Source organism: Prunus avium, chromosome 1, assembly GCF_965620075.1.
Source record: "Prunus avium chromosome 1, drPruAviu1.hap1.1, whole genome shotgun sequence".
NCBI lineage: Eukaryota > Viridiplantae > Streptophyta > Magnoliopsida > Rosales > Rosaceae > Prunus > Prunus avium.
The window spans coordinates 13,417,952-13,435,570 of record NC_142284.1 but is presented as its reverse complement, the minus strand read 5'-3'; the positions used below and the strand labels follow the sequence as shown (position 1 = coordinate 13,435,570).

The window sequence follows — 17,619 nt, the reverse complement described above, 5'->3', positions numbered from 1 at the left end:
ACCTCGAAAACAAGATTGATCATCGACATAAACAAGCAATAATTAAAAAACAAAATGAATTTGTCACACTCAAACCAACATTTAAGATTTAACATAAAATTCAAAAGATAAGGTTCATTCTAATTCTGCTGCACTTCATTGATACTTGTAGCACATATCATAACAGAGTTGGTGGTTCAATCCAAACTCTGAGCATATGAGGGCTGCGGTCCTCGTAATGTTTGCAGGACTGGCGTATTAACGAATGGCTGCGGATTTGGCCAATCCCAGACTTGACCGGATAGAAGTACGATCTCCTAAATCCATGGTAATAGATACGATCAGACAAATCCTTTATTTCCCCATCTGCAGAAATCAAGAATGAGATATCACCAAGGAATAATACTCTGTTACCCAAGCTAACTTCCTTCACCCATGTCATTTGCAACCAGTCTAGCCTGAAAATGTGCCAAGGCTTATAGCTCCGCTTAGAGTATACCAGTAACACCTCTCCATCGGACTCAACAAATCTAGCTTCAAATGAGTCTGCAAGGCTTCGTAACTCCGATGAATTCGTGTTTTCTGAAATAAGCAGACTCCACTTTTTGGTAGCAGGTTTGAAGGAACCTAGCATTCCAGTTTTGAAAATACAATAAAAGATGCCCTTGATATAGACCACACCAATTACTTGCTTCAAATTACCTTCAACAGCTAGAGACTCAGTCCATTTTCTATCACCAAGGCTGCAGGTGCTTATGCACATTACCTTTTCCCTTTCCTCATCAGCATGTATGGCAAAAAACAAACAATCTGGGGACGTCAGATTGGAGGTGAAAGTGGCTTTAAATTCCTTGGTTCTTAAACGGGGCAAATTGATACTCGCATCATCAGTGAAAGGATTGTAGAGGTAAAAATCAGTGTGACCAAAGAAAAAAAATGGTGTAATTTCAGCTAGAAGCAACCAACCGTTTCTTGCACCGCAAACTTGTAGTTTGACAACCCCAGTCCAGCTAGAAGATGTTAATTCATGATCAAGCTTATATGCTTCAAGGGTACATGGATCATAGAGGCTAGATGGGTACATATCATTTTTAAAACTGAAGTTTAATGTTAGAACCCAGGGCAGTTTATCTTTAGGCCTAATACCAGCAACCAGTCCAAAATTCTTGCAAACAGCACGAAATTGAATTTGGTCCACATAGCAAAGGTGCCCCATTATGCAACACAATATGTCATGTGGAAGATCAGACCATGGCGGGCTTCCTCTCCTGAGCCTTTTATCAGTAACGACTGACATTTTCTGTACAACAATGATAAATGTCAAGCAAATAATGGAATTCATACAAAACAAAGGTTCCCCCCATTATACAAATTTCTTCTTTAAGAGCAGGACGATGAACAATTGGGTTTGTTGGAAATCATAGAGGGCGATGAAAATATATAACCAAATTTTGCTCTTCCCTATCCATTGTATCAAATTGTGCTAAAACCTACAAACTCTCTTCTGCTAACCACACCCAATACAAAAAAACCCTAAAAGCCATAGCTTTCTTCTTCTTTTTCCCTGTTTATCCCTTCTGCTAATCACACCCAGTAAAATCCCAACACACCAAATGTCAAGAATTTGCAGTGTAAATTCTATAATGAAAATGAAAAGGCCTTAACTTTAGGCCATACCTGGGTAATGGTAATGGAGGCCTCCTCCACCAACAATGGAGGACTAGGAAGCAACAGTGGGCCGAATATTCATGAGAGTTGGAGGGTCTTCCTCTTTTGCCTTGCCTGGGTCGTGACTCGCGAGGGTTCCAAGTCTAAGAACAACACTTACCAACACCCAAACGTTTCTCTCTCCCTTATAAATCGGTTTATAATATCAAAAAATTGTATGGGCCTGTTGGTTTGGTTTAAGAAATATAATCCTCACCCTTCATTGAAACCAACGGGCAGGGTTTATCTCTGTTTCTTTTTCTCAGGGTTTATCTCTAATTGGTTCATGCTCCTTTTTTAAGAGTTTCTTTTATCAAAAATTGTTCTCCATGAAATTTGAATTCACAGTCTCCCCTCAAAAATACATATGCTTTTCATATTATTGAAATACAACATGCTTATGTTAGTTTTTTTATCCGGTCAAAATATAATTAACATGTGGCTTTTTTAGAGAGAAAAAACTCTCTTTGCTATTGCTACATATTGTATGGATCATTGAGTTTTGGATATCATGTCATTTTATTTCTAAAATATGATACTTAGTTTAAATACTTTAGGTTAATTGTATCTTCTTTATAAAGAGATATATAGGAATTTACAAGGGTGCTTTACAATGAAATATATATAGTAATTAATTAGGAGAATATCTCCTAATTATATAAGGATGTGTCAACTATATGAAACAAGGAAGTAAATCACCTAATTAACTTAGGAAATAAATCTTCTTGATTTAGTAGGTTAACTCATGTCAACACTCCTCCTCAAGTTGGTGCATATACGTCACCATACCCAACTTGGTAAGTGAGTCATAAAACACTTATCCACAGACAGCTTTTGTCAAGACATCTGCTAACTGATCTTCTGATTTAAGAAAGGGTAGGCAGATGATCTTGTTCTCAATTTTGTCTTGGATGAAATGACTATCCACCTCATCATGTTTTGTTCGATCATGTTGAACTAGATTATGAGGAATATCGATCGCTGACTTGTTATCACAATGTAACTGTATGGGCTTCTCTGGTTTAAAACTCAATTCTATTAAAAGTCATATGATCCATAATAATTCACAAACTCCTCGAGCCATACCTCGATACTCTGCTTCTGCACTAGACCGAGCAACCACATTTTATTTTTTACTCCGTCAAGTAACTAGGTTACCTCCAACGAATGTAAAGTACCCCGAAGTAGAGCGTCTATCTGTAATGGAACCAGCCCAATTGTTCGGTTCATTTTTACACATGATTTATCATGTTATTCACCTAATATTTTGAGTTAGTTCTTGAAATTTTATAGCGTTTTACTTCCTTTTTGTGTTTTCATAAGTTTTACCTTGGTTAGAATGAAAATAAGCTAAAAGTGCATTATTGGTTATAAATTCTGATTTTGTTCATTTTCGTAGGTCAACTTCTTGGCTTTGGATCAGCATGTTCTGGTGCTCGGATGAGGTGAAGATCTTCATGAAACTTGTTCCAATGGATGTTAACTACAACATATCAAAATTTGAGATCCATTGGACAAGTATAGCCTATCCAACTGATCCAACAATTGATGCTGGCTCTGGAAATCTGTTTTGGGCCAGTTTTACCTCCATTTGGTGTCATCTTATTTCTACTTGTTACCATGCCATTTCGTAACAATAAATTAATTGATTGAGTGCAATTTTCTGAGAGTATCTTTGTGAAAACAAAACTTCATCATGAGGAGGAGACAAGGAGACAAGGAGACAAGGAGGCACATTAAGGTTCAAACCAAAAAGCACGACTCTGCAAGTTAAGGACCTTTCTAACTACACCTCATTAGCATTAATCCAAGCTAGAAAATAATTAAATTGTAATCAAATAAAGAGTGCAGATGGAAACAATAAAGAGTGTTTCTATTTCCACTCCCTTATTCTATTTTTCCCACCCACCTTATCATCAAAATTTGAGAGACAAATTTACCCCTTTGTAAAATGACTTATAAGGACTTAATGAAAAGGATCTCCATGATTTTAACCTTCATTTTTTGTCATTTCATGTCCATGTGGCAATTTGACATATCAGTTATTATTGTTAATTATTATTAGTGTAAGGCAATTGGTAAATAAATTTGTTCTTCCCTCTTTTTGGTTGTTGCTGGGGAGAGAGAGATATATTTTTTAGTAAATAAATTTGTTCTTCCCTCTTTTTGAATTGTTGCTGGACAAAGAGAGATTGAATTTGCTTGAATTAATAAATAAAAGGTATTTTAGGAATAATAGTGGGTGGAAAGATAAGATTGTGTTGTTTCAAATTTACATGGTGGGTGGAAAGATAAGACGGGTGAAAAAATAAGATTGTGGGTGGAAATAACAATACTCAAAAAAAGTATTATTTAGTTGAACAGTGTGCCAAGGGAAAAAGAAGAACCAATATTGGAACTGCGCCCCTAGATTGAATTAAACTGTGTGCCGCCTAATTAAAACAATCGATTTCTTCAGTAGTACTTAATTTTCAAAAGAAAACTAAGAACGTAATTATCTTTCGAGATATATGACTACATTCAATGAATTAAAGTAAACACACAGATAATCTTGCATGTCCAGTGCTATTGTAAAAAGCAACAATAATGTTGCACTGTGGGCTCACAGAGTCACGGTCTTCTGTTTTTCACAAGAGAAAGAAAAGGAATGTCACTGGATTTCTATACATAGAACCATTGACAAATAATACGAAGAAATGGAACAGACAAAGAAACAGAGAAAACATATAATATTAGCTTTAGCTTTATAGATAAGGAAGCCGATAAGAAACTGACTTAGAACTGAGACACCTGTATCTCATGCAATGTTTCCGTTTCTCTCTCTCTCTCTCTTTCTCTCTCTCTCAAACACACAAACACAATCTAGCTATCCTAAAACCAACCCCTTTGCTGGTTTTGCGTGAACTCTCTCTCTTTCTTTCTTCCTAACTTGTACGTATATATATAAGCTGCAGAAGCAGCTTCAAGCATTATTATACCAATTAACAAGTTTGCTTAGACTTTTAAAGATTGAGGTCATAGCTAGTAACTATGGCGAAGCAGGGCTCCTTGGCCACAGAAAGTACTGCAGAAGATCGTGTTGTATCCAAGATCACACCAATTGTCATCTTTTCATGTGTACTGGCTGCTACTGGAGGCCTCATGTTTGGTTATGAGGTTGCCATTTCTGGTCAGCCCCTCTGTTTCTCTCTCACACATATAAAAAAAAAATACCCACAATTTTTTTTCTTTCTGTTTTAGTTAAAATTGACAATGATTTTTGTTTTTGTTTTTGTTTTAATTTTTGGGTTGTTCTTATTGATGCAGGAGGTGTGACGGCCATGCCAGGTTTCTTGAAAAAGTTCTACCCTGATGTCTACGCTAGCACTCAGAAACAAAATACCAACAGCAATTATTGCAAATACAACAATCAAAGCTTGCAATTGTTCACATCTATGCTGTATCTTGCAGCTCTGGTGGCAAGCTTCTTCGCATCATACACTACCAAAAGGCTAGGTCGAAAGAAAACCATGTTAATTGCTGGGGTTTTCTTTATAGTTGGTACAGTCCTAAACGCTGCGTTTAATCACCTTTCCGTGGTCATCCTTGGGAGGATCTTGCTTGGCTGTGGAGTTGGTTTCGGCAATCAGGTTTTCATTTTTAATTTCGGCAATCAGGATCTTGCTTTGTTTTGAGAGTTTGAGAATGTTGCATTGCTGTTATCAATTTCTAGCAAGACATTATTGTTTTCTCTTTCAAAGAGCTAGGCAGGGCAAAGGATAGTAAAACACAGTACAACTCTAACACAATTTCATGTAATAGTGATGACATGTAGAATTTAGAGGAAATGGTAATCTGTTGATCTTTTTAGTGCTGATGTTATGAACGGAGAAAAAATTGCAGATGCCCATAGAGGGAAAATTATTGCGTCTCAAAAGCAACACGATATGTGGTAATGTGACTGATAACACCATGTGACATTATAATAGGCGCATTGGAGGTACGCGTATTGGAGACATAATATGACGCAGCTCTGTTTTTCTTCCTACCATTTGAATAGGAGCTTTCAGCCTCCATTTTCTAGAGGCATATGCATTATCCCTCGCCCCCTAACATGCTCATCAAGCATTATTTTCATGTTTTGCAGGTTGTCCCACTTTTCCTTTCGGAGATAGCCCCAACAAGAATACGTGGAGGACTCAACATACTTTTCCAACTTAATGCAACCATTGGAATTCTTTTGGCAACCCTTGTCAATTATGGTGCTGCTAAGTATGTCCCTTTCCCCTTGGTTGAAATAGCAATATACATGAAAAATATCAAGAAAATGAAACTAGTTTCTTAATCAATTAGGCACATGAAGATAAACGGTCTATGACAGATTGATGGGAATGACTGAAAATAATTATGGCTACCCTTATGCTTAACCTTCATCCACTAATTAACCTCTAATAACCATGTGTTCTGTCGACACAGAATTAAAGGGGGATGGGGTTGGAGGCTATCACTGGGTCTGGCAGGTGTTCCTGCCCTTATTCTAACCTTGGGGTCCCTCATTGTGGTAGACACTCCTAACAGTTTGATACAACGCGGTAAGTTGGATGAAGGAAGATCAGTGCTTAAAAAGATCAGGGGAACAGAAAATATTGAAACAGAGTTTGCGGAGATAGTGGAGGCAAGTCGTGTAGCAGAAGAGATAAAGCACCCCTTTAGGAATCTCCTTAAGCGTAAAAATCGCCCCCCACTGGTCATTGCAATAGCAATGCAGGTCAGCATATACATTGGTTAATCAGTAACTTGAAAAATTATGTGTCACATTTTGTTAACTTTGTTTGATTGTCAATGTTTGCTTTGCAGATCTTCCAGCAATTCACAGGAATCAATGCAATTTTTTTCTATGCTCCCATTTTGTTCGCAAGCATGGGTTTTGGCAGCAATGCCTCCCTTTACGCCGCAATTATAACAGGAGCTGTCAATGTGCTTTCCACAATTGTATCTGTCTTCTTGGTTGACAAAGTTGGGCGTCGAATGCTCTTATTGGAAGCTGGCATCCAAATGTTCCTTTCTCAAATAGCCGTTGCAATAGTGCTAGCCTTGAAGGTAACGGATCATTCTAATAATTTATCTTTTGGTTTGGCAATTCTTGTGGTGGTCATGGTGTGCATTTTCGTCTCCGCCTTCGCGTGGTCCTGGGGACCCATCGGATGGTTGATACCTAGTGAGACATTTCCACTGGAGGCTCGGTCAGCAGGGCAAAGTGTGTCAGTTTGTGTCAACATGCTCTGCTGTTTTGTTATAGGACAAGTCTTCCTCTTAATGCTTTGCAGCTTCAAGTATGCCATCTTCTTGTTCTTCTCTGCTTGGGTCTTGGTCATGTCACTCTTTGTGCTACTTCTAATTCCCGAGACCAAAAATGTTCCTATTGAAGAAATGACAGAGAGAGTGTGGAAGAAACATTGGTTTTGGAAGAGATTTATGGATGACCACTATGAGGGTGATGGAGTTAAATAATATATTGTTAACGAATAGTCCCATTCTCGTTTGTGTTATGTTTTAAGTTTGTAAGACTAGATTCTATTGATGGGACCCTGGTTTTCGTTATGTCAAGTGTGGTTAATGTTCCAATATTTAAATGGATATTTGAGATGAAAATTTCATTTTAGTCGAGCATCTTATATAGTGAGATAAGTTAAATATGTATGCAGGTAGAGATGCTTTATTGAAGCCCACAAGAAGTCATATACTTTAATACAAACAAATCATCTCTTCATGCATAGGTGAACTCATGAAATAGGACGGCAACTACTTTAAAATTATTATTTCTTTCACAATTTATCACCCATTAGGAAAAATAAAATAAAATAAAAATTAATTTTTCCAACAATACCCCACACATGGATGTAAAATTGGTCGAAAGAAAAACACAAAACAATGCAAACACTTCGAAAGAATTCGATTTGGAAAGATATTGCATCAAGATATAGGTAGGTTTTGGCCTTCAACCTTCCCTAGCTTGTGAAATACTATCGGATTTATTTGGCTAATCATTGAACCTTGAATTGTTCAGCTGTTTTTGTAAATCCAAACAATAGTAATATCTGGTTCTAGGATGTCCTTACGCTCTTGTACAACTTTCGAATTCATGAGTAGTTTAGAGAATTTAGCCTTAAAAAATTGGGAGATTCACTATTATACCAAATATAGAAGCTCAAATTATATATAAAAAAACCTATATGAAATGGACTTTAGAAACACACCCAAAACCCATTTACAACATAACAAAAAGGCTTTTAACTTCTTTTAAATTACAAAATTGCTATTGATTTCTTAAAACAAACCCAACTCCAAAACCTCATAAAAAAGCTCAAAACACTCAATAGGGCATCAAAGTAATTTAATAAAAAAAAATAAATTCAATAGTGCCAACTGTTATTTTTGGGGTGTTTTTTTGGGTTTGTTTATAGAAATTAAATGGTATAGAATTTATCTATATTTTGGTATTAAGAATGGATATATGACTAAATATCTCTAAAAAATTCTCATACAAAAGGTCACATTTCACTCGTATAGGTGACTTCCTAATAAAATATCTTGCTATATCCTACTTGGATTTCCAAGCTGTTGAAATCATTAAAAACAAAGCTTATCTTAAAACACGCTGCAGGCAACACTATTTCATCATAGTCCTATTACTTGGTTATCCGTAATTTAGATGTCCCTTTTGAACCTAGATTTTAGAATCTCCAGTCAGCTAGATTGGGTATCCACTATGACGACTTTAAATGTTTATGTTTATAACCCATTTCCCTCGATGATCAATTAACTCTCTAGTCAAACCTTTGAAAATTAGATCTATTAGGTTGACTATTTATAATGTAAGCAAACACATTTCAGCTTTGTATTCACTTGAGAGTAATTGTTTACAACGTTAAGTCTATAATTTACATTGTCAAGACTTAATTGTGCACGCTAAGTAACCTTCTAATGCTTAGTCATGCACACTCACATTCAACGTCATATTAGGAAGGTACCTACCCTTTCCATACCAACAAAAAAATTTCCAAGAAATTTAATTTCGGTTTGTGGGCGACCCCTACAATTACCTCATAATGTGGGTGCCAATAATTCACTCTATCATATGCCTTGAGAAGTAGGGCACTTTTACTTTCCCTGACAGAATGAAATGACTCCACATGTTAGTTTATATTTATTATTTAAATCATTTTAATGTTAACTATATGCTAATATAATTAACATACTCTAATTTACTATACCCTCATTAAATGATTAAAATACATAAACATGTAATTCATCCAAAATGAATTTCAAGCTATACAATTTGACTAATGACAACATCACTTTAGGTTATTGAAAATGCTTATCATTTTGGAATTGTTTTAACTCAGTGACAATGAGTTTAAAACGTATTCAAATATCAACGTTATATTTTGTGCTTTCAAATTAATTTCTTATTATAAAGAAACTATTGCTAACTTGATCCTCTTATAAAAATACGACATAATTGAGAAGCATAAAAACTGATTTATGGCAAATGATTCATTAGTGTAGTTGTTTAGAGTAAGTGCTCTCCCAAGCAAGGTCTTGGGTTCGAGTTCTAATATCCGTGTAGTGTGTATAAGTTTACTATATTATCGCCCCTCTTAATAAAAAAAGTTTTCAAAAAATAAATAAATAAAGTTTAAAAATATTCTTTTATATTTTCTCTGGCTATGACAGTACAAATGAAAACGGCAACTACCTAATTAAATACCCAGCCATTTGGAACACGGCATTGACTCAATGACTCCAAGAGGAAGGCAAAGATCAATTTGCTTCATTCTTTCTCATGAAACGTATTGTGATATGGCAGACTTATGCAAGCACAGAGACAGAGGCAGTAAAACGAAGACACGAACATTCTCATAAAAAACAAAAAACAAAAAAAAAACAAAGACACAAACATTGCATCTATTAAGCCACCATCTCACAATATGAGATCTGTTGTGTCTCAACTTATTCAAAACAGACCCAACCACATCCATTGGATCCAGACCAAAACAGGCTCTCTAGGCCAATTTATGCACGCCACATCGAGCATGCCATTTTTTTTTTCCTTTTTAAAACACAACAATTTATCCAATAGAAAGAAAGAGGACAAGCAAATAAAGTGAAATGTCAAGCATTTTCACGTATTTCAGATACTCTTTGCATCAGTTTTATTTCCATCAATCAGCAGCCAACATGCAATATGATATGATGATTTTTGTATACACGCGACGCACATCTTGCTGTCTTCAAATTCACTCTACATGTGATGCAATCGGATTATATGCATACATGATAATACATTTTTTTTTCTTCCTGAATTTAAATGACATGAACCACCACCACCCACCACCATCATCACCACATCCACATCCACCTCCACCTCCACTTCCACCTCCACCTCTATCACCACCACCACCACCACCAACTCACCTCCATCACCACCACAACCATCTCCACTTCCACCTCTACCATCACCACCACCTCCACCGCCAGTGGCAGAACCAGGAATTTAAGTAAGAGGGGGCACCCTTAAAAATTCAATTAAACACTTTCTTTTATAACAAATCAACCTAGTTTTTAAAAATGCCTAATTTTATCACTTTTTTCTAATTTTTTTTTCTTTACTTTTTGTATGAACAATCTATCACTCTTTTATGATAACAAAATACATGCAATTCAAACGAAATTTAGACATGAAAATGAAAGAGAAACAAAGAAAATAGTGGCCATTAAAGAATTTGTGAGGAATTTTATAATATTTGTACAATTTACTAATATAAAATTGTATGTATAACAATATTTGAGAGGGGGTCAGTGCCCACCCTAGGCATGCACACTGTCCACCACGACCACTAATACCCCCACCACCACATGGTTAGCACATAACACTTTCAACATCATGTCTATTTTAGTCATTATCCACAGTTACAATAGTTTTATATTAAAATTTACCAATGGTTTTAACATTTCTTTTTATACAAACTTTAAAAATATTGTTTACCAAACATAAAACTGCTTTACTTTACATCATATTATTTTCAAGGGCTAGTCTAATATAGGCGCCCTACAATTTCTATTTCCCAAACATCAACCAACCCATTAATTTTGAAATCTATGTATACAACCCAAATTCAAACTAAAATGCCTCGCAATATATAAAAGGTAATAGTACTCCTACATATTTATATTGTTTTCCAACAGACTTCAGATAAGTCAACCTGACGGTTTTCAAGCATGTCATTAAGTCCCTCATTTCTAATTAACACTTCCTCATTTGTAGCATATCAATGACTTTGGATTTTTTTTTTTTGGCGTTCCCTCTAATCCCTAAAATTTCGACCAATAAAAAAAATTCCTTAAATTTTAGAACAATAAAAAACTCCTTCATTTTTATAATAATTTTTTCACATAAAAAAATCCCTCAAATTTATCCCAATAAAATATTATAGGTAAATTATTGTCAATACAATATAATGTACCTACAAATTTACCTATCTTGTATATATCTAATACGGGTAGGTAAATTATTTTCATAATAAATATATATATATATATATACACACACACACACAGAAAACTTCCATTGAGAGATCCCTCAAATAAGTATTTGAGGGACACCATTGTAGGGCTCACTCCGTATTGTATTTTACTAATTCAAATCATCTATTTTTTAGATAATCATTCAAAGATCATTTCTACAAAAAATCACTTGAAATCCGATATCATTTGACCACTCAATTGAGTTATTGAAATTTTAGTACTTTCTTGAAGCACCGTGTTCATTGATTTTGTAGGACACAATTAGATGTTGAAACAGTTTTTGATTTGTCTAATTTTTTGCAAGGATGATCTATAAATGTAGACTTAAAAAATAGATGGTTTGGTTCGTTGAAGGGGTTACACTAAATTTACTATATTTTTCAAAACACAACAAAAACAACTTTTTTTAAAAATGACAATAATCCCAAACTAGTCCTTACTCATTAATCAAACTAGTTTCGTAGATATATTGAAACCAAACTCATAAAGCCACGAAATTGACATGTCTTCTGGAATAACATAATCAAGAACTCTATTGGAACATATCTTTCTAATATAGCAAATAAACAATTACAAAGGAAAAAATTTCATCTTAAGATTGTTGGAAAAATAGGCATTTAATTGCTATAATTTTAGGGAAAAAAAAATATTTTCAAGCAAATAAGGCCAAAATTAATGTATAAAATTAATCAAACAAAAGTATAGAGAGAAGTTTAAGGAAAACCCGAATATGATCGAGTCTAGAATTTGATTCTATCACCTCCCTGGTGCTTCAAGGTTCCAATGGCAAATGTCTCTTAGGAAACAACAACCTCCTTCTTATGGTACGTAGTAGCACTCCAAACCACAAGAATAACTAATACAGACTTGTGTTTGAATTCTTTCTTATAATTCTCATGACACAATCTAGCATATTTTGAAAACCATAACACCATTTTTCTATTTTAAAAGAAAAACCTTAATAAATTGCAGTATTATATAGATGCTTTGTGTCCTTACGAGTAGAGATGTACGTCTGTTTATGGAAGCCCACAAATCATATACTTTAAAACAAACAAAGCATCTCTTGTATAGGCGAACTCGCATGAAAATAAGACTGCAACTTTAAAATTATTATTTCTTTCACAATTTAGCATCCATTAGGAAAAATAAAATAAAATAAAAATTAATTTATCATCCATTAGCAAATGTGATGGTGAGGGTGGCTTAGGTTTGGAAGGTGGTTTGGTCTGAGTGTGAAATTGGGGGAGGAGAAAGTCTAATTTTAACTTTCATTTTTAGATTGAATTTGAATATTTTATAGTTAATTACAATTTTTCTATTAATTTTGTTAATATTAATTTTTTAGTTTTAATGAATTTAGACGAATGAAACATATTTGTCTTGGTTACGTATTGGAGGAAAGAAACCCCTTGGGGTTTTCGAACCTGAGTGCCAGGGGGAGGGGAATCCATCACCACTGTGTTGGGAACCCATTGTTACGAATGAAACATATTGACTAATAGATACAAACACCATAATTATATTGATGGAGTTAACCACATAGACATTTAAAAATGTACCTTTGATTAAATCAATTGAAGTAAAAATACATATAAAGTGATAAGATCACCATATCCAATGCTATTATTAAGTGCAACAATAATCTTGCGCCGTGGCTCGCAGGTCTCTTGATTTCGACAAGACAGGATATGTCCCTGGATTTCTCTACACAGAATCATAAAGAAAGAAGAAGAAGGAATGGAACAGACAAAAAATCCACAGAAACCATATTAAATATATGAGCTTCAGTTTGGTGAAGAAGCTGACATTTATAGAGCTGTAAGTGTCTCAGAAGTGTTACACCTGCTTACTGGTTCGGCAGAAACTCTCTCTCTTTCTTTCTTTCATAATCAAGGAACTTCAACAAATACTAATTCATAAGGCTGTTTAGACTGTTTCAAGACTGAGATCATAGCCAGTAATTATGGCGAAGCAGGGCTCCTTGGCCTCAGCCAGTACTGCAGAAGATCGTGTTGAAGCCAAGATCACACCGATTGTCATCTTTTCATGTGTACTGGCTTCTACTGGAGGCCTCATGTTTGGTTATGAGATTGCCATTTCTGGTCAGCCCCTCTGTTTCTCTCTCTCACATGTAAAAGAAAATACCATCAATTTATTTATCTGTTTTCGTTTAAATTGACAATGATTTTTTTTTTGGGGTTCTTGTTGATGCAGGAGGTGTGACAGCCATGCCAAGTTTCTTGAAAAAGTTCTACCCTGATGTCTACGCTAGCACTCAGAAACTGAAGACCAATAGCAATTATTGCAAATACAACAATCAAAGCTTGCAATTGTTCACATCTTTGCTGTATCTTGCTGCTCTGGTGGCAACCTTCTTCGCATCATACACTACCAAAAGGCTAGGTCGAAAGAAAACCATGTTAATTGCTGGGTTTTTCTTTATAATTGGTACAGTCCTAAACGCTGCGTTTAATCACCTTGCCATGGTCATCATTGGGAGGATCTTGCTTGGCTGTGGAATTGGTTTCGGCAATCAGGTTTCCTATCTTTAATTTTTAATTTTGCTTGTTGGTGTTCTACTTTGGTTTGAGAGCTGAGAATGTTGTATTGCTGTTATCAATTTCTAACAAAATATTATTATTTTCTTTTTTGAAAAGCTAGGCACAAACAGTACAATTCTAACACAAGTTAATATAGGCTTAATTACTGTTTTACCCCCTGAAACAGACTCTCGGTCTCACTTAACGTCTTGAAATTGAAATTTTCTCACTTAACCTCAGAATCTCTAAAATTTGCTGAAATTTTCTCACTTAACCCCCAAAATCTCTAAAATTTGCTGAAATTTTCTCACTTTACCATTTCCGTACATTTCCATACACAAAACCGTTAAGTGTGCTAACATGGCATGGGTATTTTTGTAATTTTAGCTCATGTATGCCTCTCTCTCTCTCTCTCTCCCAACCCCCATCACACCCCACCCCACCCCCTCTATCTCCTCTCTCTTCTCTTAGTAAAGAAAGAAAAGATAGAGGTGAGTGCTAGTTAGCTTACGAGGAGGGGAAGAAAGGGGTTTGTTAACCCTAAATTTCTTTTTTTAAATGTTTAAAATTTGTTTTTTAATTTATAATTTGGATTTTAAAGTTTTTTAATAGCTAAAATTACTAAAATGGTTATGTTACGTCAGCACACTTAACTGTTTTGTGGATGAAAATGGACTGAAGTGGTAAAGTGAGAAAATTTTAGCAATTTTTAGAGATTCTGGAGGTTAAGTGAGAAAATTTCAGTTTTATGGAGTAAAGTGAAACCAAGCGTCCGTTTTAGGAGGTAAAGCAGTAATTAAGCCTTTAATGTAATTGTGATCACACGTAGATTTTAGAGGAAATGGTATTCTTTGTTGATCTTTTTAGTGTTGATGTTTTGAACGGAGAAAAATTGCACATGCCCATATAGGGAAAGTTATTGCCTCTCAAAAGTAACATGATGTGACATTAATTATAATACATTAATTATAATATTGGAGGTACCCATATCAGAGACATAATATGAACCAACTCTGTTTTTCTTCCTACCATTTGAATAGGAGCTTCAGCCTCCATTTTCTTGAGGCATATGCATTATCCCTCGCCCCCTAACATGCTCATCAAGCATTATTTTCATGTTTTGTAGGTTGTCCCACTTTTCCTTTCGGAGATAGCCCCAACAAGAATACGCGGAGGACTCAACATACTTTTCCAGCTTAATGCAACAATTGGAATTCTTTTGGCATCCCTTGTCAATTATGGTGCTGCTAAGTATGTCCCTTTCTCCTTGGTTGAAATAGCAATATACATGAAAAATACCAAGAAAATGAAACTAGTTTCTTAATCAATTAGGCACATGAAGATAAACGGTCTATAACAGATTGATGGGAATGACTGAAAATAATTATGGCTACCCTTATGCTTAACCTTCATCCACTAATTAACCTCTAATAACCATGTGTTCTGTGGACACAGAATTAAAGGGGAATGGGGTTGGAGGCTATCACTGGGTCTGGCAGGTGTTCCTGCACTCATGCTAACCTTGGGGTCCCTCATTGTGGTAGACACTCCTAACAGTTTGATACAACGCGGTAAGTTGGATGAAGGAAGATCAGTGCTTAAAAAGATCAGGGGAACAGAAAATATTGAAACAGAGTTTGCGGAGATAGTGGAGGCAAGTCGTGCAGCAGAAGAGATAAAGCACCCCTTTAGGAATCTCCTTAAGCGTAAAAATCGCCCCCCATTGGTCATTGCAATAGCAATGCAGGTCAGTACATACATTGGTTAATGAGTTACTTGAAATATAAGAGTCATATTTTGTTAACATCGTTTGATTGTCAATGTTTGCATTGCAGGTCTTCCAGCAATTCACAGGCATCAACGCAATTTTTTTCTACGCTCCCATTTTGTTCGCGAGCATGGGTTTTGGCAACAATGCCTCCCTTTACGCCGCAGTTATAACAGGAGCTGTCAATGTGCTTGCCACAATTGTATCTATCTTCTTGGTTGACAAAGTTGGGCGTCGAATGCTCTTATTGGAAGCTGGCATCCAAATGTTCCTTTCTCAAATAGTCGTTGCAATTGTGCTAGCCTTGAAGGTAAAGGACCACTCTAATAATTTATCTTATGGTTTGTCAATTCTGGTGGTGGTCATGGTGTGTACTTTCGTCTCCGCCTTCGCATGGTCTTGGGGACCCATTGGATGGTTGATCCCTAGTGAGACATTTCCACTGGAGGCTCGGTCAGCAGGGCAAAGTGTGACAGTTTGTGTCAACATGCTCTGCTGTTTTGTTATAGGACAAGTCTTCCTCTTAATGCTTTGCAGCTTCAAGTATGCCATCTTCTTGTTCTTCTCTGCTTGGGTCTTGGTCATGTCACTCTTTGTGCTATTTCTAATTCCCGAGACCAAAAATGTGCCTATTGAAGAAATGACAGAGAGAGTGTGGAAGAAACATTGGTTTTGGAAAAGATTTATGGATGACCACTATGAGGGTAATGGAGTGAAATAAAATTGTTACCTAATAGTCCCATATCATTTGTGTTATGTTTAAGTTTGTAAAACTACGTTCTAATGTGGTTAATGTTTCCAATATTTAAATGGATTTGAGATGAAAATTTCGTTCTAGTCAAGTATTTTAAATAATGAAATAAGTTGCTTATATATATATATATATATATATATGTGTGTGTGTGTGTGTCCGTTTTTATACTGCTGGTTTGTTTGTTTGATTCGCATTTCTTGATATAATGAATATATTATCATCTGTTATAGCTCACACAAGCTTCCGATTTTTTTTTTTTTTTGCATCCTTTCGCAACCTTAAGCAAGGCTTGTAAGTTGTAGCACATGTGGTTAAGAACATAATATTTATTCTTACACAAGGCTTGTAGAACACATGGTATCGATTTTTATAACAAGTGCAGTACGACTTAATTTTTATTTGTGTAAGATCCCTCATCGACCAACGGAAAGGGGGTGATGTATGTACATGCCCACCTCCATCTAGCACAAGGCCTTTTGGGAGTTTGTTGGCTTCGGAGTCATGAGAACTCCGAAGTTAAGCGAATTGGGGCTAGAGCAATCCCAAGATGGGGGACCTACTGGGAAGTTGCTCATGAGCTCCTAGAAACAAAACCATGAGGGTGGAGAGGGGGGCCCAAAGCGGACAATATCGTGCTACGGCAGAGCGATCCCGGGATGTGACAATTTGATTGGAATTGCTTGATCTATTGAGTATATTTACATTTGTAACATTGTTAATACATCAAGCGTAAGGGTAAACAAATTTGACAAACCTTGTGCTGGGTTTTGGTGATTTTAATGAAATTCTTGCTATAGATGAAAAAAGTGGTCCTCGTACCCGTTCAACCAATCAAATTGAAGAATTTCAACGGGTTGTTGGAGATTGTAATATGCTACCATTTGATTTTGTGGGTCATCCTTTTACTTTGACAAATAATCGCAAAGATGACGCCAATGTTCAAGCACGATTAGACTGGGGTTTTGGTAATTTAGCTTTGCTTCAGTAATGGGGTACCTTTACTACATATCATCTTGCAGCTTACTCATCTGATCACCAATCAATTTTCTTATGTCCTGATGCACCATCTGGTGTTGACGTTTGGCATTGTAGAGGTCCGCGTTGTTAGATATATGCCATAAAAGCTAATATAAAAATGGAATATTCTAAGGATATAATATAATATAATTAAAGGGGCATGAATGTTACTCTAAGATACATAATGTACATATAGTAACAAGTCCATGGATAAAGATATGGATGTAAAGCAATCTAAAGAAGTTAGATTCACAAGACCTTTCCATCATAGTAGTGTTGCATTC

The 17,619-nt window shown here is 35.7% G+C and overlaps 3 protein-coding genes across 3 annotated transcripts; 2 read left to right on the top strand and 1 right to left on the bottom strand.

Moving 5' to 3' along the window:
- Positions 1 to 26: 26 nt before the first annotated feature.
- LOC110764499 (F-box protein At3g56470-like) lies at positions 27 to 1,818 on the bottom strand. Its single transcript, XM_021967486.2, has 2 exons — positions 1,657 to 1,818; positions 27 to 1,279 (listed from the first exon to the last, which is right to left on the bottom strand). Exon 2 carries the CDS (start codon positions 1,274 to 1,276, stop codon positions 158 to 160), a length of 1,119 nt encoding a protein of 372 aa, XP_021823178.2. The 5' UTR covers positions 1,277 to 1,279; positions 1,657 to 1,818; the 3' UTR covers positions 27 to 157.
- Positions 1,819 to 4,392: 2,574 nt separating this feature from the next.
- On the top strand, positions 4,393 to 7,327 carry LOC110764498 (sugar transport protein 13). Its single transcript, XM_021967485.2, has 5 exons — positions 4,393 to 4,855; positions 4,993 to 5,315; positions 5,813 to 5,937; positions 6,142 to 6,433; positions 6,523 to 7,327. Exons 1-5 carry the CDS (start codon positions 4,717 to 4,719, stop codon positions 7,174 to 7,176), a joined length of 1,533 nt encoding a protein of 510 aa, XP_021823177.2. The 5' UTR covers positions 4,393 to 4,716; the 3' UTR covers positions 7,177 to 7,327.
- Positions 7,328 to 12,958: 5,631 nt separating this feature from the next.
- On the top strand, positions 12,959 to 16,401 carry LOC110764497 (sugar transport protein 13-like). Its single transcript, XM_021967484.2, has 5 exons — positions 12,959 to 13,358; positions 13,471 to 13,793; positions 14,923 to 15,047; positions 15,252 to 15,543; positions 15,632 to 16,401. Exons 1-5 carry the CDS (start codon positions 13,220 to 13,222, stop codon positions 16,283 to 16,285), a joined length of 1,533 nt encoding a protein of 510 aa, XP_021823176.1. The 5' UTR covers positions 12,959 to 13,219; the 3' UTR covers positions 16,286 to 16,401.
- The last annotated feature ends 1,218 nt before the right edge of the window (positions 16,402 to 17,619 follow it).

Excerpts from the sequence above, each read along its gene's own strand:
- LOC110764497 (XM_021967484.2), top strand. The coding sequence starts at position 13,220 with ATGGCGAAGCAGGGCTCCTTGGCCTCAGCCAGTACTGCAGAAGATCGT. Across the intron at positions 13,359-13,470 it reads TTATGAGATTGCCATTTCTG|GAGGTGTGACAGCCATGCCA; the intron begins GTCAGCCCCTCT and ends TTGTTGATGCAG. Across the intron at positions 15,544-15,631 it reads TCATTGCAATAGCAATGCAG|GTCTTCCAGCAATTCACAGG; the intron begins GTCAGTACATAC and ends TTTGCATTGCAG.
- LOC110764498 (XM_021967485.2), top strand. The coding sequence starts at position 4,717 with ATGGCGAAGCAGGGCTCCTTGGCCACAGAAAGTACTGCAGAAGATCGT. Across the intron at positions 5,316-5,812 it reads GAGTTGGTTTCGGCAATCAG|GTTGTCCCACTTTTCCTTTC; the intron begins GTTTTCATTTTT and ends CATGTTTTGCAG. Across the intron at positions 6,434-6,522 it reads TCATTGCAATAGCAATGCAG|ATCTTCCAGCAATTCACAGG; the intron begins GTCAGCATATAC and ends TTTGCTTTGCAG.
- LOC110764499 (XM_021967486.2), bottom strand. The coding sequence starts at position 1,276 with ATGTCAGTCGTTACTGATAAAAGGCTCAGGAGAGGAAGCCCGCCATGG.